General features: G+C 34.5%; 1 protein-coding gene across 1 annotated transcript in view; it reads right to left on the bottom strand.

Moving 5' to 3' along the window:
- Nucleotides 1-4,404: 4,404 nt before the first annotated feature.
- The window catches only part of LOC149780553 (dolichol-phosphate mannosyltransferase subunit 1-like), a 30,381-nt gene continuing 8,833 nt past the window's right edge, over nucleotides 4,405-25,952 (bottom strand). The window contains exons 3-9 of the mRNA XM_089937586.1: nucleotides 24,701-24,734; nucleotides 19,105-19,181; nucleotides 18,592-18,617; nucleotides 15,848-15,943; nucleotides 13,674-13,742; nucleotides 6,252-6,366; nucleotides 4,405-4,543 (exon numbers count right to left, since the gene is read on the bottom strand). Of these exons, the coding sequence (XP_089793712.1) occupies nucleotides 4,439-4,543; nucleotides 6,252-6,366; nucleotides 13,674-13,742; nucleotides 15,848-15,943; nucleotides 18,592-18,617; nucleotides 19,105-19,181; nucleotides 24,701-24,734 (522 nt within the window). The 3' untranslated portion in view covers nucleotides 4,405-4,438. The remainder of the gene's footprint in view (nucleotides 4,544-6,251; nucleotides 6,367-13,673; nucleotides 13,743-15,847; nucleotides 15,944-18,591; nucleotides 18,618-19,104; nucleotides 19,182-24,700; nucleotides 24,735-25,952) is intronic.

The following is a 25,952-nucleotide window of genomic DNA, read 5'->3' as shown; positions in this document are numbered from 1 at the left end:
AAGGTAGAAACAAATACATATTTTTCAGTTTTACAATTACATAAAGCTGTATTTGGATTAAGTGTTGGTGGAATTACTTGGAATAGGGCAACGGAAATGTTCTTTGTGATGGTTTATTGGGTTGTGTCTGCAGACATCACTGTAAAGCAGGGAAAGTATAAAATACAGGGTGTATCAGATTTAAATGCTTGAGGTTTATCATCAGAAGATTGTGGCAGTAAGGTGAAATATTTCCAACATACGCAAGATGATTATAAAAGAGCATCAGCAGATATGAACAAGCAGGAGACAAGGACGACCATGAACAAGCAGGTGACATCGACGACTATTCCTGGTACTTTGAAGTTGCATGATGTGGTTCGTGTTATGGAGGCTTTCATATTTTGTACGAAACTCTGAAGTAAATGCAAATCCTGCATAATGGGGGTCTTCATCGTATGGCATTAAACCCGAAGGCTTTCACAAAGTGTCCAGATCGTGATTTTGAAGGACACCACATAGAATATGCTGTAGATAACTGGGTGGTCGCAATATATGATGGAAGAAAGGTTCGTTCGATTTGTTATCGATGTAGATAACAACGATTGTCAAGTTCCATTAATGACCCACTGTTGAAACTTTGGTGGGTTGTTCAAGTGGCTAAGTGCAAAGAATGAAATATTAGTTAAAAGAAGCTGCCTCTGAAGCTACAAGGAAAAACAAAATAAAAAGATGCTTTAAGCTGTCTGATGATGTCCTGGTGATTATCAACAATATGCATCTGTGAAGTTGATAACGACTGTATGAAATGGCAGATAATGATGCAAATATTTTTAGAAATTCATGCAAAATTTTACTTGTAGTTTATTTTGCAACTCAATTATGATAGAAAGCTCGATTCATTAGATAATTTGCTCACCAAAAATGAGGCAATTTCCTCATTTACATAGTACGTAAAATGGTGCCTTGATATATTTATTCAGCAAATATAGTATTTCACTGCCATTACAAATGTATTTCAAGGTTCCCATTTATTTTTTATGCCCAGTATATGGAAGTGGGCGAATACAGTTTATGGTTGGAGGGGGTATCCCTTTTGCAAGCTCTGACAAGTTAACCAAATATTGTGTTTGGAATAGGATCTGTGATTATGTCTTCCACGTTTAGAATCTGCAATATACTGGACCAAGGAAAGTTGTTCATCTTCTGTGATTAATATAACGGCTCCATCTGTTATTATAACTGGTAATAAGATTCTTATTTTATATTCTTATACTGAATGTAAACCAAAGTACACCGCATCTATATATATATATATATATATATATATATATATATATATATATATAATGTGTGTGTGTGTTCTGAATGAATTAAAATAATCATGACTGTCATGATGCACCAAGAGCCAAGAGTCTTGAATGTCCATATGTGTCACAATGATATAATCCAGAATGTCTTTGAAAGAGTTTTCAGTAATTCCAAAGGAATGTTTTAGTCCAAAAATTCAATGAGCACTTTGCAATTCAATAATTTGTATAATTTTATCTGACCACAACTATAAAGTCTGGTCATAGCTTCCCAAAGACTGATATTAAACAGAAAATGAATAGTGTATATGTGTATGTGGATTTTTAACGTAGCTTTAACAGGTTTAGTCGTATCACTACAAAGTCTGCAGTGTGCAGTTTATAGTAATGTCTAGCACTAGGGTATCATGCCAAAGACATGTATCATGTCCCACCCAGTCATATTATCCTGACATCAGGCCAACTAGTCCTACCACTAATCTCTTATTACTGAACAAGGCAGCTGCTAGTACCATTTTTATAAGTCTTTGGAATGACTCGGCTAGGCCACCTGAATGGTAAAAGAAAATTATAATTGTTTACCAAATCCATTTATATACAAACTGTCACCTGATCTATGATGCAACAGAAAGTTCTGGCAACTAATCATTTCTAATGGAAAATTCACTAACTCATCAACAAGGTCAGGTCTTGAACTCATCTTCAAGTACACCTATTGTGTACTTCTTAGAATCATGACAAAAATCAGGTAGACATGACTACATTTTCACAACCTTCAATCATGGACATGATAAAAGACAGGTACACTACATAAATTAAATATATAAAACACCATGGCAAAATTGCTAAAATTGTCTATTCAATTTTCTTGCACAAAATAACACAATAACACAGATTTGTTATCCTGTGATTTAATTTAAGAAACTTGTCTTGGACTACTTTGTTTTATTTTAACACAAGTAAACAAGCCTGCAATAGGGCAGCCACCATTACAGATTCTGATGCCTAGCCTCCAGACAAGCTATATTTGGATCTAGATGAGTTGACCAGTAAACATCATGGTCCTAGTTGGTAAACAGAATTTAACAAACTTAATAAATTTGACTGATTTATAAATTTCTTTTTCATGTTTGTCATTATTTTCCATGTTTCATTATCTAAATCATTATGATAAAGGCTTTTATTCATTTATAGCTCCATTTACCATTCAGTCATTGACTACATTTTGTCTTCTTGTATGATAACTGTAGGCCCAGTTGGTTATGGTCAGGACCAGTAACATTTCCAGGTTACTGGTCATGTGGGCTTGTAGGATTTTTTGGAGAGTTTCACACACTGAATTCTGGTCAGTCAGAAATCAGCTGAAAAGATGCCGATCCCATACAGGACTTTCATAAAATGCAATGTGAATGTAGCAATATGAAAGGTCCTTTGATTTTGTTATTTATTGGGGCATGATTTGTATGCACTTTAAATAGTACAGCATCCAACTGCATAATCACTTTGATATGTTACAGATTTGGGAAGGGGCCCCAAGTGGCCGAGTGGTCTAAAGCGCTCTCTGTTACGATCACTACCATCTCACCTCTGTCTGCGTGGGTTTGAGTCTAGGATTCGGCCAATGTGGGTATGTGAGAAAGCTTGCCAGTAGCTTCTCGTGGGTCGGTGGTTCTTCCCGAGGTTTTCCCGGGTTCTTCCTCCACCATTAATACTGGCCGCCATGCATAGCCTATCATGTACTGAAAAATGGCGTTAAACCCCACAACAACAACAACAACAACAACAGATTTGGGGAAAAAATCACAATTGTATCAGCTGGCATCATAACATCCTTTGCAATCAAAACTATGAAAGAAATGAATTCACTCATCAGTACATATATTTGAAAGACATCATAAGGCATAAGCATCGCAACAATGGTTACAAGAGCATGGCAACAATGGTTACAAGAGCATGGCAACAATGGTTACAAGAGCATGGCAACAATGGTTACAAGAGCATTGCAACAATGGTTACAAAAACAGAAGGGCACCAGGAAAATACAAGACTAACTTTGCTTGTGCAAACTGCTCATGTTAAACCTGTACCATATTGGGAATATCATAGTTGTGGCTAGGGTGCATAGTGGGTTTGATTGACAATGGCATTGAAAGGAAAGTAAAAAACTTTAACACCGAGGTTAATTTTGGGTATGTCTGGACTGATGTTCAGACACACACAAGTTGTTGTTGTTGTTGTTGTAGGGTTTAATGCCATTTTTCAGCACACGATAGGCTATACATGGCAGCCAGTATTAATGGTGGAGGAAGAACCCGGGGAAACCCCAGAAAGAACCACCGACCCACGAGAAGCTACTGGCAAGCTTTCTTACATACCCACATTGGCTGAATCCGAGACTCAAACCCACGCAGACAGAGGTGAGATGGCAGTGATCTGTAATGGAGAGCGCTTTAGACCACTCGGTCACTCGGGGCCCCTCGTACAGAAGTAAATGTATACAGATGCCAAGTGATTGCTATGTCATGCTTCCAGTAACACTAATACTTATTACTCATTTCTTATTCACATTTCAAACATGAATTTAAATGCAAATGTCACAAAAAAAATTATTCAAGGGATCTGTATTTGAATTCTTATCAAAGTAATTTTTACATACTATGTGGAAATGGAATAATGAAAGTGGCCTATGGAGATATGCATGATTTTCTATATACCAAAAACTCTTAACTATGTGACAACAGTCTCTGCCAAAACTGTTATTTTGTGTGGTGGGGGTATTTAAACAAAAATAAATTTTGGTCATTTCACCACAAATGTTTAGCATTGTTGTAACTTCTACACAGCCTAATCAACATTAAAATAAGCTCCTTCCAAATCAATGAGAAAACTTGGTTCTCATGACAAGACGTATCCTATGCAAATCAAATGATTTGTGTCAAAACATTTACCTTTCATGAAGAAAAAAAAGCACCTTATTTTGCTTGTACTAAAGCATGTGAATGTAAAACACTGATATTTTTTAATGTCCTTTGAAGCAATTAATGTGGAACCAAATTTAAAACATGTGACTATCACTATAACTATTCTGTATTGGTTGAAAATGAAAAATCACAAGAATGTTTTAAAAAATTTAATTCACAAATCTCGCTTCATGTTGTTGCAAATAAATACAAAAGTCCTTTCAGGAACATGAAGATCTCACTTCCTCCAAGTTTAGACTCCCCATATACACGGTCAACAAAACTTATTGGAACCTGCAAAAAAGAGAACAAAATTGGCAACTTTAAACAAATACCTTATAAGACTTAACAGTATCAATATCCATAACAAATACCTTATACGGCCTATTATCCATAGCCATAACAAATACCTTATATGGCCTATTACCCATATCCATAACAAATACCTTATATGGCCTATTACCCATATCCATAACAAATACCTTATATCGCCTATTATCCATATCCATAACAAATACCTTATATGGCCTATTATCCATATCCATAACAAATACCTTATATAGCCTATTATCCATATCCATAACAAATACCTTATATGGCTTATTACCCATATCCATAACAAATACCTTATATGGCCTATTATCCATATCCATAACAAATATCTTATATGGCCTATTATCCATATCCATAACAAATAACTTATATTGCCTATTATCCATACCAATAACAAATACCTTATATGACCTATTATCTATATCCATAACACATACCTTATATGGCCTATTATTCATATCCATAACAAATACCTTATATGACCTATTATCCACATCCATAACAAATACCTTATATGGCCTATTATCTGTATCCATAATAAATAACTTATATTGCCTATTATCCATACCTATAACAAATACCTTATATGACCTATTATTCATATCCATAACAAATACCTTATATGACCTATTATTCATATCCATAACAAATACCTTATATGACCTATTATCCATAGCCATAACAAATACCTTATATGGCCTATTACCCATATCCATAACAAATACCTTATATGGCCTATTATCGATATCCATAACAAATACCTTATATGGCCTATTATCAATATCCATAACAAATACCTTATATGGCCTATTATCCATATCCATAACAAATACCTTATATGGTCTATTATCCATACCAATAACAAATACCTTATATGACCTATTATCCATATCCATAACAAATACCTTATTTGACCTAATATCATCAATATCCTTAAGAAGTAACTTTTGTGATTTACTGTTATCCATGTCCATAACAAATACTTTTTATGACCTATCATAATCCATAACAAATTAAGAAACTACTGTTAAGTTATTCATGTTCATAAGTACAATTGTTTGTGGTTTTGAGAAACATTATATTTTCTTAAGGATTTCCATTTGTATACTGGGGAAAGGATCCTATCATGTAAGAAGAGAGATCATAATCCACTGGGTTTTTTAATTAATGGCTTTATACAACCACAAAATCCATGAAAATTTGCACTGCATGAAAACTGGAATACCCCCTCCCCCAACTGGTACCCAACTGATTATTAATTCGCAGAAATTTGTAAAGTAGTTAATATGTTAATAACAAGCCAACTAATTCATAACCATATAGCTAAACTGAACTAGGTCTGGAATAAGCATAACAGAAAACAAACCATTAACACTTGATTTCTTATTATATATTCAATGGGAACAAAAAGCAAGTGCTCTTAATTATTACCTCACTAGATCATGAATTTGATGATTATTAAAAAAGATTTTTGTACAACTGAAAAATGAACCCATTTACCTCTGAATATAATTTTCACACACAATGTAATTAATAAATCTCTCAAGAAAATGTAAGTGATTTGCAAAACACTTTCTGTGTAGGTGGAAAATGAATAATGTGAAGTTTCTTCAGATTTAAAGGTTATGTTTGATTTGATTTTGTTTGAAAATGAACACATTAAAGTTACCTCCCCTATGGAGTAGCCAAACTGCCTAGCCCTGACAATCATCTCCATCTGAAAAACGTATCCCTTCGACACACAAGCGTTCACCAGCTTTTCCAGTACATCCTTTCGGTACAGTCTGAAATGAGTGAAAAGAACTTTTGAAACAAGAGTCCCTTGACTGGAATTCACTCTCCAAACAACTGAAAACTGTCATTGAAAACATGGTAAAGCATATACTATCAGAACCTAAATCACAGTTGAGACGGGCAGGCATGACACCAGGATGTCAGAAGAGCAACTACCAAAGATCTTCCATGGCAAAACTGAAGGAAGGAAAGTGATCTCAGGGTGGTCAGAAGAAATGCTTCAAAGATCCCCTCTAGTCATCCCTGATCCACTTCAACAATGACTGCAAGTCTTCTGAACATCTCACACAGGATCACTCTACAAGGTGGAGTCTCATCCACGCTAGAGCTATAGATATTTAATGAAGGAGAACTAGCTGAATACCAAAGCTATACAAAAGTCCTACTAATTCAAGTCTTATTTATATTTCCTTGATGGGTCTCAATACAAGTAATGAAAGTCATGCTGTATCAGGGCTGTTCAATAAATATACATGTTACTCAGGGAAGGCAGTTTTTTCAAAATATATGCCAGGGTACTCTCATTACTCAAAAAGTTCATATGAAATGATACAAAATTCTAAATTGCTTCTATGGGTGACAAATTCACATCAAAAGCACCTGGCCTGGGTCCCAGATATATTTTACTTGTACAGCCCGCATGCATATTTCTGAACACAATCTGTATCCATAACACTCATATTTCATGTCTATCTAACAGAACAGTCTGTATCCATAATACTCGTAATTCATTTCCATCTAAAAGAACACAATCTGTATCCATAATACTCATAATTCATTTCCATCTAAAAGAACACAATCTGTATCCATAATACACATGTACTCATAATTCATTTCCATCTAAAAGAACACAATCTGTATCCATAATACACATGTACTCATATTTCATGTCCATCTAAAAGAACACAATCTGTATCCATAATACACATGTACTCATATTTCATGTCCATCTAAAAGAACACAATTTGTACTTACAATACTCATTTCATGTCCATCTAAAAAGCATGATATGAATCCATAGTTGTTATATTTCATGTCCATCTAAAAGAACATGAGTCCCCTAATACTTATATTTCTGGTTCATCTAAAAGAACACAATCTGTATCCATAACACTCATATTTCATGTCTATCTAACAGAACACAGTCTGTATCCATAATACTCATAATTCATTTCCATCTAAAAGAACACAATCTGTATCCATAATACACATGTACTCATATTTCATGTCCATCTAAAAGAACACAATTTGTACTTATAATACTCATTTCATGTCCATCTAAAAAGCATGATATGAATCCATAGTTGTTATATTTCATGTCCATCTAAAAGAACATGCGTCCCCTAATACTTATATTTCTGGTTCATCTAAAAGAACACAATCTGTATCCATAATACTCGTATTTCATGTCCATCTAAAAGAACACAATTTGTATCCATAATACTCATATTTATGTCCATCTAAAAGAACAGTCTGTATCCATAATACTCATATTTCATGTCCATCTAAAAGAGCACAATCTGTATCCATAATACTCATATTTCATGTATATCTAAAAAGAACACAATCTGTATCCATAAAACTCATATTTATGTCCATCTAAAAGAACAAAATCTGTATCCATAATACTTGTATTTCATGTCCATCTAACTGAACACAATCTATATCCATAAAACTTATATTTCATGTCCATCTAAAAGAAAACAATCTGTATCCATAATACTCATATTTCATGTCCATCTAAAAGAACATGTCAATCTGTACCCATAATACACATATTTCATGTCCATCTAAAAGAACACAATATGTATCCATAATACACATGTACTCATATTTCATGTCCATCTAAAAGAACACAATTTGTACTTACAATACTCATTTCATGTCCATCTAAAAAGCACGATATGAATCCATAGTTGTTATATTTCATGTCCATCTAAAAGAACACGAGTCCCCTAATACTTATATTTCTGGTTCATCTAAAAGAACACAATCTGTATGCATAATACTCATATTTCATGTCTATCTAACAGAACACAGTCTGTATCCATAATACTCATAATTCATTTCCATCTAAAAGAACACAATCTGTATCCATAATACACATGTACTCATATTTCATGTCCATCTAAAAGAACACAATTTGTACTTATAATACTCATTTCATGTCCATCTAAAAAGCATGATATGAATCCATAGTTGTTATATTTCATGTCCATCTAAAAGAACACGAGTCCCCTAATACTTATATTTCTGGTTCATCTAAAAGAACACAATCTGTATCCATAACACTCATATTTCATGTCTATCTAACAGAACACAGTCTGTATCCATAATACTCATAATTCATTTCCATCTAAAAGAACACAATCTGTATCCATAATACACATGTACTCATATTTCATGTCCATCTAAAAGAACACAATTTGTACTTATAATACTCATTTCATGTCCATCTAAAAAGCATGATATGAATCCATAGTTGTTATATTTCATGTCCATCTAAAAGAACATGCGTCCCCTAATACTTATATTTCTGGTTCATCTAAAAGAACACAATCTGTATCCATAATACTCGTATTTCATGTCCATCTAAAAGAACACAATTTGTATCCATAATACTCATATTTATGTCCATCTAAAAGAACAGTCTGTATCCATAATACTCATATTTCATGTCCATCTAAAAGAGCACAATCTGTATCCATAATACTCATATTTCATGTATATCTAAAAAGAACACAATCTGTATCCATAAAACTCATATTTATGTCCATCTAAAAGAACAAAATCTGTATCCATAATACTTGTATTTCATGTCCATCTAACTGAACACAATCTATATCCATAAAACTTATATTTCATGTCCATCTAAAAGAAAACAATCTGTATCCATAATACTCATATTTCATGTCCATCTAAAAGAACATGTCAATCTGTACCCATAATACACATATTTCATGTCCATCTAAAAGAACACAATTTGTACTTACAATACTCATTTCATGTCCATCTAAAAAGCACGATATGAATCCATAGTTGTTATATTTCATGTCCATCTAAAAGAACACGAGTCCCCTAATACTTATATTTCTGGTTCATCTAAAAGAACACAATCTGTATGCATAATACTCATATTTCATGTCCATCTAAAAGAAAACAATCTGTATCCATAATACTCATATTTCATGTCCATCTAAAAGAACATGTCAATCTGTACCCATAATACACATATTTCATGTCCATCTAAAAGAACACAACCTGTATCCATAATACTCATATTTCATGTCCCTCTAAAAGAACACAATCTGTATCCATAATACTCATATTTCATGTCCATTTAAAAGAACACGTCAATCTGTACCCATAATACACATATTTCATGTCCATCTAAAAGAACACAACCTGTATCCATAATACTCATATTTCATGTCCATCTAAAAGAACATGTCAATCTGTACCCATAATACACATATTTCATGTCCATCTAAAAGAACACAACCTGTATCCATAATACTCATATTTCATGTCCATCTAAAAGAACACAATCTGTGTTCATAATACTCATATTTCATGTCCATCTAAAAGAACACAACCTGTGTCCATAATACTCGTATTTCATGTCCATCTAAAAGAACACAATCTGTACTTATAATAAATACTCATTTCATGTCCATCTATAAGAACACAATCTGTATCCACAATACTCATATTTCAGGTCCATCTGAAAGAACACAATCTGTATCCATAACACTCATATTTCAGGTCCATCTAAAAGAACACAATCTGTATCCATAATACTCATATTTATGTCCATCTAAAAGAACAGTCTGTATCCATAATACTCATATTTCATGTCCATCTAAAAGAACATGTCAATCTGTACCCATAATACACATATTTCATATCCATCTAAAAGAACATGTCAATCTGTACCCATAATATTCATATTTCATGTCTGTCTAAAAGAACACGTCAATCTGTACCCATAATACTCATATTTCATGTCCATCTAAAAGAACACGTCAATCTGTACCCATAATACTCATATTTCATGTCCATCTAAATGAACACACCAATCTGTACCCATAATACTCATATTTCATATCCATCTAAAAGCACACAATCTGTATCCATAATACTCATATTTCATGTCCATCTAATAGAACACAAACTAAACCCATAACACTTGTTTTGCAGTGAGAAAGCTTGTCAGTAGCTTCTCGTGGGTCGGTGGTTCTTTCCGGGGTTTTTCCGGGTTCTTCCTCCACCATTAATACTGGCCGCCATGTATAGCCTATCGTGTGCTGAAAAATGGCGTTAAGCCCTACGACAACAACAACAACAACTTGTTTTGCATGTTTAACTACGAAGTTTTGTATTATATAAAATCCATAACAGACATTTGTATAAAATAAAATCAGTAATTTTATTATGTCATCATGTGTCAACAAACAAAATCGAGATAAAGATTAATAAACATATAAAAATGTGAAATATGCAAAGAAATTGCTGCTTTCTGATCATATAACTGTCCCAGCTATCAATATCTGTCCTGATTATTTACAGCCATACCAGTTTGCAGTGTCCCAACTATCAATAAAATTTCTGCTGATTACTTACAACTATACCAATTTGCAGTGTTCTATCAATAATATTTGTACTGATTATTTACAACTATATTGGTTTGTTGCATTCTGGATTTCAGTAATTGTTCCTGTTGCTGTTCTGGGTTTAACACCATTTTGTTTAGCACAAGACAGGCTATACATGGCAGCCAATGTGACTGGTGGGGGAAGAACCCATCAGACCACTGTTAAGAACCACTGACCCATGGGAAGCTACTGGCAAGCTTTCTTACATTTCCACAATGGCCGAGCTGGATACTAAAATCCATGCAGACAGAAGTGAAATGGCAGTGATTCGTAAAGGCAAGTGCTTTAGACCAGTCAGTCACTCGCAACATTGGCTATCAATAATATCTGTATTGAGCATTTACAACTGTTTTGCCATATCCTGACTATCAATAGTAATCCAGTGTCCTGGCTAAATAACAAGATGCCATATCCTGACAATCAATAATGATCCAATGTCCTGACTAAATAACAAGATGCCATATCCTGACAATCAATAATGATCCAATGTCCTGACTAAATAACAAGATGCCATATCCTGACAATCAATAAGGATTCAGTGTCCTGACTATATAATAAGAAATCTTTTGTTTCTTCAATTCAAACAATATCAAGGAGATTATTTTCAATCTCATCTTTTAGATATTGTTTATTCTTACATACCATTTTATAAAACATCTTATCTGACAAAGCAAGAATTTACTACAAATTAGACAAGTTTACTCGAATACAGTAATACCTCGAACATTCGCAAGGTTAGGTTCCAGAACCAGTCGCGGATCAGGAGGAATCGCAAATGTTTGGTATGAGTCACTAAAAATGCTAATAAATGCTTATTTCTAGGGTTTAAACCCTAAATATGACCCAAATCATGCTCCCAAAGCACTTTAATTTCATTTAAAAGTTAGCTTAATACATTACCCTTAAAAAGAGAAATAAATGGTTGATGTAAAAATAGAGTACAGTATCGCCTAATGGGTATTTGCCACACTAGCGCATTTACAGTATGGTACATGTATACTAATATTACCCCTATACCAATTCACTGGCTGCCGTTTTCTTTTGCACTCACAGTAAGGTAAAACCAAGTAACAAATGGGACTGTAAACTTAATGACTGACATTTTCTTTGTCATTGTCAGGAAGGTAAACTAGGTAAACTTCATATGTCACAGAAGTCATATAACGAAGGTACAATTCAATAAAATAAAGAAAACATGTACGTAAAGGGTACCAATGAAAATTTTGCGAATCCGTGAATTCGTGAATCCAGAAACGCAAATGCACGAGGTATTACTGTATATAAACTTGATAAATAAAAGCATCTCATGGAGTGGCATTAAAATCATAAACTGACATCTACCAGTAGAACTAAAAAGAATTTCACATTGTGACTTGACTACATATACTTTTCTTTAATGTGATATAAAACATTGCCACCAGAAAAAGGTTTGGTGCTTTAATGCACAGCAGCATGAGTAGGTTATTGAGTACCCAGGCAATTGGAGCAAAATGCCTTATCCTGGGACACAACACAGTAGCTAACCCAGGATTCAAACCTGTACCCTTTTGTCTTTCATGCTCAACACCAAAGAAAGAATACAATAGTCAGCATCATCCATCATAAATGATGGCATAAATATACATCTGTCAAAAAATGTACTATACTTTAACTTCTTTTAATATGGAGAAATTTTTTAGTGAAGGAAATTAACAATATTCCACACCAAATACAACCCAATTAGCCCAGAACCTATTTTGCCATTTCAATGACCATTAGAAGCAAGATTGTGTGATGTACACAATACATCTGGGTACTGTTGTTGTTGTTGTTGTAGGGTTTAACGTCATTTTTCAGCACACGATAGGCTATACATGGCGGCCAGTATTAATGGTGCATCTGGGTACTGCTTTCTTGTATAAAATAATGGTAGAAACAACAAAAAATAATATAACCTTATTGCTGTGATGAAAACAGTAAAACTGTATAAATGCCCCAAAATATGGCCAGGGAGTGGGGACCACCAAGGCCCTCAAATGAGGGGTACAGTGGCCATGCCCCTATGGTAGATCCGTGGGCTACTCCCATTCCATGCCTCTTGAAAATGTTTTTCTGACAATCAAGGCCTCCCCAAAAATGCTTTTTCCTATTAACTTTTATGACTAATACTGTTTTCATATTAAAATGAAATTAATCACAAGTATAGAGCAAAATCAGATATCTGTTTGCCATATGTTATGGAGTCTTAGAACCTGCACTTAAACTGGATAGAGATAAGCAATGTTCTTCATCTCCTGAATATTTTTACCCATTAAGTAGGACTTTAAGAATGATCAGAATGTAGTAGAACAATTTAACAGCAGCTGTTATCTGTTATTTCTCAAAGACCCACACATTTGATGCAACTCCTTAAATGTGCTACATCCAAACTCTAAAATATCTCATTCATGCAGCTTGATATTTTCTGCAAAGTCACTTGGTAACCATGTATAACCTAAGTTCTCTGAACATCAGGAAGCCATTGTAGGTCATTTAGTACAGTATTTAACTCATAGTCCATAGGTCACCTGTCTGATGTCTGTCCAGGCCAGGCATAATTATGCTGCCTCAATCAAATGATATAAAATGTCTGGGAAATATCTGAAAAATCAAGCCATACTCACCTAAAACTGCCTGTCAAATCTGAGGCGCCGGGTTGGAGTAAGATCTGAGTTATATAATTTGCTGTTCGACTGAAAAGATAAATAATTCAATAATTTAAGTAAAAAGGAAAACAATTTTGCACAGACTATCAAAGAATTTCAGCAAAAGCATGAATATGTAACATTTTTCTTTATCATGGTCAGGCAGTCTGCATGAGAAACTAAGTACAGTTATTGTCTGCATTAGAATCAAAACTGTCTGCATTAGAAGTAAAGTCACCGTCTGCTGAAAAAACTAAGGACAGTTACTGTTTGCATTAGAATCTAAGTTACAGTTACTTTCTGCATTAAAATTTAAGTACAGTCACTGTCTGCATAAAAAACTAGGTACAGTTACTGTCTGCATTAGAATCTAAGTAGTCACAGTCTGCATTAGAATCTAAGTACAGTTACAGTCTGCATAAGAATCTAAGTACAGTCACAGTCTGCATAAGAATCTAAGTACAGTCACAGTCTGCATAAGAATCTAAGTACAGTCACAGTCTGCATAAGAATCTAAGTACAGTCACAGTCTGCATAAGAATCTAAGTACAGTCACAGTCTGCATAAGAATCTAAGTACAGTCACAGTCTGCATAAGAAACTAAGTACAGTCACAGTCTGCATAAGAATCTAAGTACGTCTCTTTATGATATGTAACAAATATTAAAAAAATACATTTTGAATAATATAATATATAATGCCAAGTGAACTTTAGGTAATAAATACTGAATTAAAGGAAACAACAAAATCTGTACTAACAGACAATTTCTATAATTCCATCCTGCAAGAATCTGCAATTTCCCCAATTTTTACTTTACATTAAAAACTTTGGCATATACTTAGAAGGAAAGGTTTCATTTCATTCTATCCTGTATGCTTGAGTCATAATTATTTCTGTTGGCATGCGGTATCATTTGTGATGAAAAAATCAACGACACCGTTTTATCTTGGTAAAGTGACATTTGCCAACAAAACATTGTATGTGATGTGATCTGTCTTGATCATTCATACACTGCAAAGTCACACTCATATAAAAAAGAGGAAAGTGTCTAAATTTTAGGGCATTTAAGTAGTGTTACCATACTGAACATAACACATGTCAAACTGTGAGCAATGTTGGTATGTAGTGTTACCATATGTAAGTAACACAGGCCCAACTGGGAAAAGTGCTGATAAGTAATGTTACCATACTGTACATAACACAATTCCTACTAAGAATAGCACAGACTCAAAGCTGATGTCAATTATGTGCTGTCAGTTCAAATTTTATGTACTTAGCTTCCTCAACCACGTGGAGTATGCAGTACAAATTTGCAAACAGAAGTCAAGGTATGTACTGCTGTTTGTAGAACCTGAATGTTCATAACCTAACTATGGCAAGTGCAATAAATATTGGAACACAGCCCATTCCCACAAACTAACACACAATCACTGGGGTTAATATGGCTTAGCATACATTTCTGATAATTAATCTACTGAATAACCTATAACAAACATAAATTTCTTATCACATTAACCCCTGGAGATTTTTGTCTGAAAATAGAGTAGGAAACACATTTTGAAAGCTATTTCTGAATACTCGAAAACACCAAATCCCCGGTCATCTTTCAAAAACATACTGCCTAGTTGTGTTAGGAACATCGTTTTTTGTTGGCTATTTGACTCGCTCATGAGCAGAAGGGTAAAAGTTGGACTTCTTTTTTTTTTTGTGCTTAATGGAGCCATTATTTTTGTATGGAGACAACTCTTTATTCCAAATGCCCATCTTATCCTACTTTTAGCAAAGGCTCATCTGTCTGTTTGCAGTTCATACCGGTTTGCCTTACATCTGAGACCAAAAAGTCTAAAATCCAGACACAAAATCGGATTCCGACCACAGGCGAATTTTGCCTTAAAAAAGTCAGGTATAAAAAATGAGGTATTTCTATATTTTGTAGTGCAACTAGATATTCCACCTTATTTGGTATCATTGTAGAGCTACATCTGTCTACCTTTCTATAATACCACCCACTTTAGTGTATCATGCATGACCATGACGCTACAGAGCTTGGCAGTAGGCTACTACCTCTTGCCCCATAAAGTCGTCGCTAGGGGTTAATGTGTTAAAATTTATCTAAAGATTAATCTATCAACCCATTCATATTCTACAATAACCTGATAAGTTTTCTTTTAAGATCCCAGCCATATACTCCTCCATTTCCAATGTATCTAGTCCCTGACACTATATCATAGTTCCCCTCCTTTTGTTTCCTGAAAGTATAAAAATTTCATAAATACAGGTATATGTGAGATAACAATCTTGGAATAGAACTTTAGCAAATAAACAGTCAATGCTGACATATGGAAACTAGACACTCCATTATAAAAAACAAACACCCCCCCAAACAAAAACAACACATAGCTGTACATTTACAAATTAAAATTTCAAAGCAACATTTTATGATACTGGTAAGAAAAGAGTTATTCTACAGAATGAACAATACCAATTATTGGATTGAAGTTTGTTTCTTTGTCATTGATAATACTTACCACATCATAATATGTTTGGAGCACACCCGCTATACCTTTCAGATCCAGCCCTCCCAGGTTCACCCACTATACCTTGAAAAATCCTGCCCAAGGCACATCCACCCCTCTAAGCCAACCAAGATTTTCACTGCCTTTTGGCTTGTATTAGCATCAAAGGAACTGAAAGGTAGTTTGCTTACTGTAATGAAAGTCAGATGAGTTGTCTCCCCTTTGAAAGCCAACTCCAATCAATCAACCATTATTACCGGAGCAGATGTACATGCTCTTCCAGGGAGGAAACTACAGGGAAGGCTTAGGAGGGTGTGCCCACATAACTAATGGGTAATTATTAATGAAGAAATGAAAATTAATCCAAAAATTGGTTGCTTCTTCAAATATGCTACTTGATCATAATTCATTAGAAGAATACATAGGAGGTGGGGGAGTTACATTTGTTTACCTTGGGTTGGTCTTTGCTCCTAACAACCATGAAGCAGCTTTAATTATTATTCAAGATATGGGTCAGGCTTAGTACATTGTTAATGAATGGATGTGGTTTTAAGAAAACAAATATTCAGTAAAGAAAATCCAGAGTTAGTGGAGTAATCCCCCATTGAAAGCTGCTGAAATCAGAGACCATCATGAGATAAAGTGAACTATCATGGCTGAACTGCAGAAAGTTCAGGCTGGTTGATAAGGTGTGACTAGGAAGTAGGTCTTGTACAAAATGTGAGTCTGAGAGGCTCTAGACAGTGGTGTATGGTTTTGAGGTGTGCCTTGTTTAACCATATTAGTGCCCACAGTTCCATTTTGGACAAAGGGCCAAAGATTTTGGTTGATGGTTTTGTTTCTTGTTTTTAAAACACTATGTACACACATTATTGGCTACATCATGCAAAGGAAATGGGAGAAAAATGCCTTCCCAAAGAAAAACTGAGGCTGTTGACCCAGGCTAGAATGGGTGGGTATGGAATCAATGACCCTTAGATTATATGAGTCAGGTGCTTTACCAAATGAGCTCCATCTACAGTCGAGACAAATTAAATTTATCTAGAAGGTTTTTGTTCTGGCCAATATCCTCCCTTCCAATTTTTGGGAAACATGTCTGAAATTGTGAAATGATAGCCACTGATTGTGATCCGAGAGAACTTCTCTTTAAAAAGCGATTGGAGGAAGTAAGGTATCTGTGGTGATAAGCCTCTTAAGGAAGACAGGTTCTCTGTTTATACATCATTAAATGTGGTGGGCCTACTTATTTAGGGAACTATTTCTTTCTGTTTGATAAGAATCAGGCATGCAGGTTCAACATAGTTGGATTCAGATGGAAGAAAACATGGATTTTCCTGGGAATCTCCACTCATAAAGTCATTGATCCATGAATTCTCCCATGAGGGGAGCAATCATAATTAGGTAGCACTTAGATACCCTTACTTTCTGCAAGATTTTAGAAATAAGAAGTGGGTTGAGAGGGTAGTGACTGCGCAGTCATTTGGATCTGGGACTGGCTAGATGAAGGCTGGAAGCTTGGTATTCCGCCTAACTGCAAAGATGTCCACAGGAAGCTGACACTGAATGGCACAGATTTGACTAAAGGACTGAAAAGGCACAGACAGATGTACAATAAGACAGATGGGATTTAGCACTAATCCCTCTATCCTATAGGAGACCGATTTCAACAGACTTGCATCTCTGCAAGCAGATGACCTTTTCACACTTTAGCACCTATAAAAAGCCAACTGGTATTATGAACATCTTTTCCAACTTGGGAGAGTTGGATTTGCAAGGTTTTGGATATATTCATATCATATAATTAGGTAATGAATCTGAAGGCTAGCATAAAGGTTTATGGAGGTAAAATAACGTAAATCCAGTTTTGGAATGTAAACAAATACATTATACATTGAGTACCTTCCACTGTGCAAAGCAATTACTTCTGAAATGACATATTCTGCTCCAAAAATATTCAAGGTCCTAATCTGGAGATCTTGTTGGATATTTACCAAAATATTAATTGCTTATGAAACTCAGCTTCTGTATTGAGCTACAGATTCAAATATTTCTGAAATACAATAATTATATTTGTTCACACAGTTGTTCTTCCAGATCTGAATGTATGTACATGTTTCAACTCCAGAAAGTGGGGTCAGCCAGCTCATGCATAGCCAGCTCATGCATAACATAGTTCTGGCTGATGTTAAAGCTCTACCCACCTCCCTCAGCTATTGATCAGTTAAAACGAGGTTCTGGCTCACTTAACACAGAGACAGGAATAAATAGATCACTGTGACTTATCTGAAACTGACAGGATAAACACCTGCATGGAAAGCAAAATAAGTCTGACACATCTTGTGTCTTTTATGGGAAAGTTTGTGCTGCAGGTATATACTTACTTGATAAACTCTGGAATAAACTTTGGCTGAAAAGAAAAAGGCACAGTTTTATTTACCAACTTTCTGGAGCAAAACCAATAATGAAGCTACGGATATTGGAAAGAAATTTAAGTCAGCAATAGTATTTATGCCAAGATTTAAAATGAATAGAAGGTAAACTTATGATTGGGTGATTGATTGATCAAGTGACTGACTGACTGGTATGTTGGTAACTGCTTGGTGTTTAACAGCATATCAGCACATGAAAGACTATTTAGTGCCAAAACAATTGTTCTAAAGTGTCTTCCATGGCAACTGACCCAGGAGTCTTTTCCTGATCTGAACGCACAACCCACTTTCACTTCTGTGAATAGTAAACCATTTATTGTGCTACAGCAGCTCCCAAATATTAGGACTGAGTCATGCTGTAATTAACTGAACAGAATGGAATTTGTGTCTAAAATAAATAATTCTTAGAGCATCAAGATGGAAAATTCAAGTTCTTATAAAAGCAAAAGTACCACTGTTACTTACATGATGTGACAGATCTGCATCCATTATTATGACAAAATTCCCTTTTGCATGCTTGATCCCATGAATATAAGCTGTACCTGAAAACATAAAACATATATTATTTTCCATGCTATTAAAATATCTTCTTACAAGAAGTGTTTCATTTAACCTTTTATATTTAATATTTTTTTAATTACAAGACTGATTAATACAGACCCTAAAATGCATAATTTTACAAAATTGGCTTTGTTTTTGTTTCATTTACATTTAATTGGAATTCATTCTGCATTGTATTTGTGTTCTGCTCGTGTTCTATCCATCTTTGCATTTCAGCTATCATCTTATGATTTTGTATTTACAGTCTCAAAAATGCATTATGACTTTGCAGTTATTGCTACAATGTATCGTTTCATTCATTTGGAATCAATTTGCCAAGGTCAGGATTTCAATTTTCAATAATATTAAATGAAAGAGAACATGAAATTTGTATCTTGTCTTATTGTAAGTGTGTTTTGGAAGAAGAAAAAAAAACAGAATATGCATAAAACTTAATAGAGGGCACTCAATTTATGATAAATAAAATTACAACTGCACTAAACATTAAGATACAGCTGTCAGCAAATTTCATGTCTTAAACTCATTTTGTTAAAAATAAAACAATGTGATGGTGTTATTACAATGGTGGTTGTTAGAACAATTTCATGACATGAAGGTAGTGAAAAATTGTTACAATCAAAATCTGATCCTGGATTACAATGTATAAAAGCTGTGGAGATTCAGTGGCAGACTGAACTACAGGTAAATATATTTACAAATCCATTCACAAAATTTTGTTTGGTTTATCAATCATCATTCTGCATTTTTCATTTGCATTCTAAGTTTTCATTCCATTGCATTCAACAATTTGTTGGTGTTCATTCTAAATTTCATTTGCACTACATTCCACTTCATCCATTCTTCATTACACTTGCATTCTTTTATCATTTCACTGGTAAAATTACCTTCTACAGGCAGGGTCTATATACATAACAAATTCTCTTTAAAATGCATAAACCTTTGGAACAAAACAACAAACCAGTGCATGCATATGGATCTCAATATAGAAGTATTGTTGTAAAATAAATGTGACCTCCTTGCTGAGTAGGCATGTTGTTGAATGAATTGTCTTTGCCTTAAAATATGAATTGCTTCAAACTGATTTATTCCAAGTATTAAGAAAATTCACGACCAGGTTTAGGAAATATAAGCAAATGAAAATAATTATAATTAACCAAAATCTTCACAGCAATTTTCAATGACACTGACCTTAACCTTAATGTCAAAAGGGCAAAAAGGTATATCACAAAATGGATTTTGTTGCCTTCATAATGAGTCATCCTAAACAGGAAAAAAATTCCATCAAAGGGTTTATGAAATAAAAGCAAATGAAAAATATTTGAACCAAATCCCAAAACATAAATGGTAAGCATGTCACAGAAAAAAAATTCTTAGCTACATAATAATTCAGACTAAAATTTGATAAGAATCTACCAAGGAAACATACGCAAATGAACAACTTTAATAAACAATAATAAACTGTTGATGATGCTGATGCTTGAAGAGTGACTGCAATATCTCACTTTCTCACTAACATGGGCTTGACTGCAATATTTCACTTTCTCACTAACATGGGCTTGACTGCAATATCTCACTTTCTCACTAACATGGGCCAGACTGCAATATCTCACTTTCTAACTAACATGGGCTTGACCACAATATCTCACTTTCTCACTAACATCGGCTTGACTGCAATATCTCACTTTCTCACTAACATGTACTTGACTACAATATCTCACTTTCTAACTAACATGGGCTTGACTGCAATATCTCACTTTCTAACTAACATGGGCTTGACTGCAATATCTCACTTTCTCACTAGCATGTGCTTGACTACCATATCTCACTTTCTCACTAACATGGGCTTGACTGCAATATCTCACTTTCTCACTAGCATGTGCTTGACTACAATATCTCACTTTCTCACTAACATGGGCTTGACCGCAATATCTCACTTTCTCACTAACATGGGCTTGACTGCAATATCTCACTTTCTAACTAACATGGGCCTGACTGCAATATCTCACATTCTAACATGGGTTTGACTGCAATATCTCACTTTCTCACTAACATCGGCTTGACTGCAATATCTCACTTTCTCACTAGCATGTGCTTGACTACAATATCTCACTTTCTCACTAACATGGGTTTGACTGCAATATCTCACTTTCTCACTAACATGGGCTTGACTACAATATCTCACTAACATGGGCTTGACTGCAATGTCTCACTTTCTCACTAACATGGGCTTGACTGCAAAATCTCACTTTCTCACTAACATGGGCTTGACTACAATACCTCACTTTCTCACTAACATGGGCCTGACAAAACTTCAATACATAAAATCATAGCAAATAACTTATCAAAGGAAATTTGACAAAAATTGATGAATGTAGTGTTGCACCCAGGATCTAAGATAGGCATGGCAATTCTCCTCATTCTCTTGATCTATATGGCACCTTATTTTTTCAGGAATTATTATTGTTGTTGTTATTATTTTCATTAGACTGTATTTGTTGTAAAATCAGAAAATCTTAATCAGGAGTAGCTGACTTGTAATGTTATTCAAATCTAATGTTTCATATGTACACCATCCAAAACAAGAGTCCCTTGGAGGGACTGATGCTGAACAGTTCAAAAACAACTCAAGACCATTTCTTCTTTTTAACTTCTGAGTGTTGGAACCATTTCTAATATTCCTGAGCGATAACAATATTTTCAAATATGTCACTGTGGAAGCCATACTGAATGTAAGATCTGCAATATTTTCAATGAGGAACAAATAACCATCATTAGAAGTCTTTTTAGGCAAAAACCTCATATGACCATATTCAGAAGGAATAGTGATCACATAAATTCCAAGATGGATCAAATGGTGGCCATATTGGATGTCACATTAGTACAATTTTAATTTTGGACCAATTAGACATCATAAAAAGTCATTTGGAGGAGTAGCAATAAGAGTTTCAAGCTGGTAAATGTGGTGACCATGTTGGTGTTCAGATTTGAACCATTTTCATTAAGGACTAAGTAGTCATTTTAAGTCTTCATTAAGGACTAAGTAGTCATTTTAAGTCTTCATTAAGGACTAAGTAGTCATTTTAAGTCTTCATTAACGCCTAACTAGACATTGAAGGTCTTCCAGTGAAAAGATTACTTTCCATTAAAGAAGAGTAAGAGAACAATATTTTCAATATGACTGCAGTGGTGGCCATAATGGAGGTCAGATCAGCAATATTTTTACTAAGGAACAACTAGACATCTTAAAAACTACCTCAGTGAAAACCCTATGTTCAAAGGAACATCCATTCAAAACGAAGTAGTAAAAAACAAGCTTTTCAAGATTACCATTCTAGTGCCATATTTGATGTCCAAACGGCACCATTTTTATTTATGTCCTACAAGACATCATGAGAAGATTTTCTAGTGAAAACCCCATGCTGATGTGACTTTTCATTCAGTGATGCAATATTTTTAATGGTAATTGTGATGGCCATGCTGGATATTAGATCAGCACCATTTTTATTTAGGACCAACCAAACACCATAAGAAGTCTATAAGGTGGCGCTTTACAGTTGCGTATTTTGCATAGGGTTAGGATTTTAAAGAAAAAGAATTTCCCCAGCTTTCCTCACTGGTTATACTGGCTATTTAAAAAAGACCTTGTATATCTTAGGTATAATTAAAAGAACCTTTAATTCCCTTTATTTTGGTGCATGATTGATGGGTGTACTATGGGTTATAATTTATAGAGTAAACAGCTTGGCCTTACTTCAAATGTGCACTTTTCAAAAAAGTGCAAGCTCTACTTGGTCATTTTCACTTCCTGAACTTAAAAGGTAAATTGTATAAAAAAAAGCCAATAACTTTTTTTTTTACATTTTATATATTTGGTAATTCATTCATTGCACTTTCAGAAGCTGGTATTGTCTAGTCTGGCAAAATTCATTTTCCCTAATTTAATAGCTGCTATATACAGCGTACTTTAGACTAATTCAGGCTGATTTTTTAACACAAGGGAGCAGTCATTTTAGTTAGCAGTGTGCTTAAATCATGTAAAATTTCCAAAAGTACAATATCCAAAGAAATATCATCCACATTACATTACTGTAGCATATAGGTATGCCAACATTCTCTCATTTTTGTGCATGTTTTAAATGCGAATTACTTCACCTTAGATACGTCACTCTCTCTGAAGTACGTATTAATTGGTGAGTGCCCCTTAAGTGAAAACCTCACAATAACATGACTGTTTATTTTCAAGATGGCCATATTGGATATCTGAAAGGCACCATTTTCATTCAGATGCACCTAGACCATGGCATTAATGTAACCCTCCAAGAAGTTTAGGAAGAGTAGTGATAACATACTTGTGCTGGGTAACATATGGATGGACAGACAATCACACAAGCTCTTTTGGTCTATGACTAGTACAGCTAAAAATTGCAGGAGTAAAAACCCTGATACACTCACAGTATTGTCTTTGCTTTTCTTCCCATTCCTTATTAAGATACATACTTCTCATCAGACATTTACAAGAGGGTATGGTGTCAATTAACAGGTGTTTGTGATGCTTTTGTTCATTTATCAATATAAAAGGGTACTCCATAATAGGCCTGATGCAGTTGCAAAAAAAAATAGGTACAGAAGAGGGGGCACTGAAAGAGGTATCATGGGTTTGGATAAAGCCCCCCCCCCCCCCCCCGGTAACATACTCTGAAACTTGCTTACAAAAGGGCATGGGGCACAAAAAAAGTGGCATGGCACAGTGCCTTGCTGAAAATGACTAAAGAAAACACTACATTCCTAGCCTTCTTATCACAGAGCATGAGCCTGAAAAGCCTGTTCAACAAGAGTTTATGAAAAATGTGTAGTGGAATAAACTATCTTAGCTTCATAATAATTCATTCCATTTATAAAGAAAATTCATCAAGGGGTATAGGAAATATAAGCATTTTAGAAAACAGTAACCAAAACTCTAATGAAGGTTTTCTATGACTGTGACCCAGACTCCATGGTTAAGAGGGCAAGTGTGCATGTCACCGAATGAATTGATTAGCTTCATAATGATTCCTTTCAAGAATGAAGAAAACGTTGAAAATATAGCAAATGAAGAAATTTTAACCTACACAGTAATAAAATTATTCTATTACTGTGATCTTGACTTCAAAGGTGTAAGAAATGAGTCAATATGTCAAAGAATGAATTACCTTAGCTTCCTGTGATTATTGTCAAGCATGAACAGAACCCATCAAGAGGTTTAGGAAAATATATGCAACTGAAAAACTTTATCCGAATCCTTAAGAAAATGTTGATGTCACAGATGCCATCAGAAAAGTAACTGTTATGCCAACAGTGGGCTCATCACTTACCCAATATGTAAGTAAGCTTTTATGTTCAAAATATAAAATCATGAAAATTGATGATTTTTTGTATAGGTTGTGCAGCTACTTCATACAGAACATTCCCAGCAAATTAAAAAATACCTGTAATAATTTCTGCACAATACTTTTTGACTTACCAAGTCCATGTTTCTTTTCTCTGGGTCTAAGTACCTATACAAATGAAATAAATCAAGTTAGTTCTTAGTTTAATTTTCTGTGTAATTAAATGTAATACCAAATTATAAACAGTAAAGACCCAAATCTGCTGTTGTTTTAGGTGGGGAAGGTCAGTGTCTACCATATTTGCATGAAATCATAAGAGATACAGAGTATAACTATGTGTTATCCTTTCCACAGACAAATATAGAATTAAGGAAACAATTCTGAACATGGACTTTTTTAATTATATTTACCTAACTAGCTTTTTATGCTCCTTACATTTAGAACAGCATATTGTACAGATGTAAAAAACATTGTGAAAAACATTGCTATTTATCATACAAGGACAGGGACCTTGATTCAGTTACTGATGTAAAATGCATGACCCTTACCTCAAGGTCAAAGGTTATGCAAGTGAGCCATAAAATGAACTGTCTTATCTTCATACTGTTTCACTCTATGGATGAACAAAATTCAGCAAGGAGTTCAGGAAACTGGGGGCAAATGAAACAAATTTAATCAACACCATAAGAGACATTTTCTTTGACTTGACCACAAAGTAAAAGGGCAAATAAGTGCACAGCAGAACAGACTGTCTTAGCTTCATAATGATTTGTCCCAAGTATAAACAAAATCCATCAAGATTTTTAAGAATATAAGTTAATGAATAAATGGAAACCAAAATCTGAACAGAAATTTTCTATGACTGTGACCTTGACCGCTAGGTCAAAGGAAGAAATAAGCGTGCTGTAGAATGTGTTCTTTTAACTTCATAATAATTCATCCTTAGTATGAACAAAGTCCATGAAGGGGTTTAAGCAAATGAAAAACTTTAACCAAAACCTTAACAAGTTTCTATGACTGTCACTTTAACCCAAAGGTCAAAGGGACACAAGCATATCACAGAATGAACATCTTGGTCCCATATGACCAAGTATGATGAGAATGAACCACCTTGGTCACGTGATGAGAATGACCTATCTTGGTCTCATATGGCCAAGTATGATGAGAATGAACTGTCTCAGTCATATATGGCCAAGAATGATAAGAATGAACTATCTTGGTCTCATATGGCCAAAGATGATAAGAATGAACAATCTTGGTCTCATATGGCCAAAGATGATAAGAATGAACAATCTTGGTATCATATGGCCAAGGATGATAAGAATGAACCACCTTGGTCACATGATAAGAATGAACTATCTTGGTCATATATGGCCAAAGATGATG

Source organism: Sinohyriopsis cumingii, chromosome 16 (assembly GCF_028554795.1).
Source record: "Sinohyriopsis cumingii isolate HCF-2022 chromosome 16, ASM2855479v2, whole genome shotgun sequence".
Classification (NCBI taxonomy): domain Eukaryota; kingdom Metazoa; phylum Mollusca; class Bivalvia; order Unionida; family Unionidae; genus Sinohyriopsis; species Sinohyriopsis cumingii.
The sequence above is the reverse complement of the archived record's forward strand: the minus strand, read 5'-3'. Positions and strand labels throughout refer to the sequence as shown.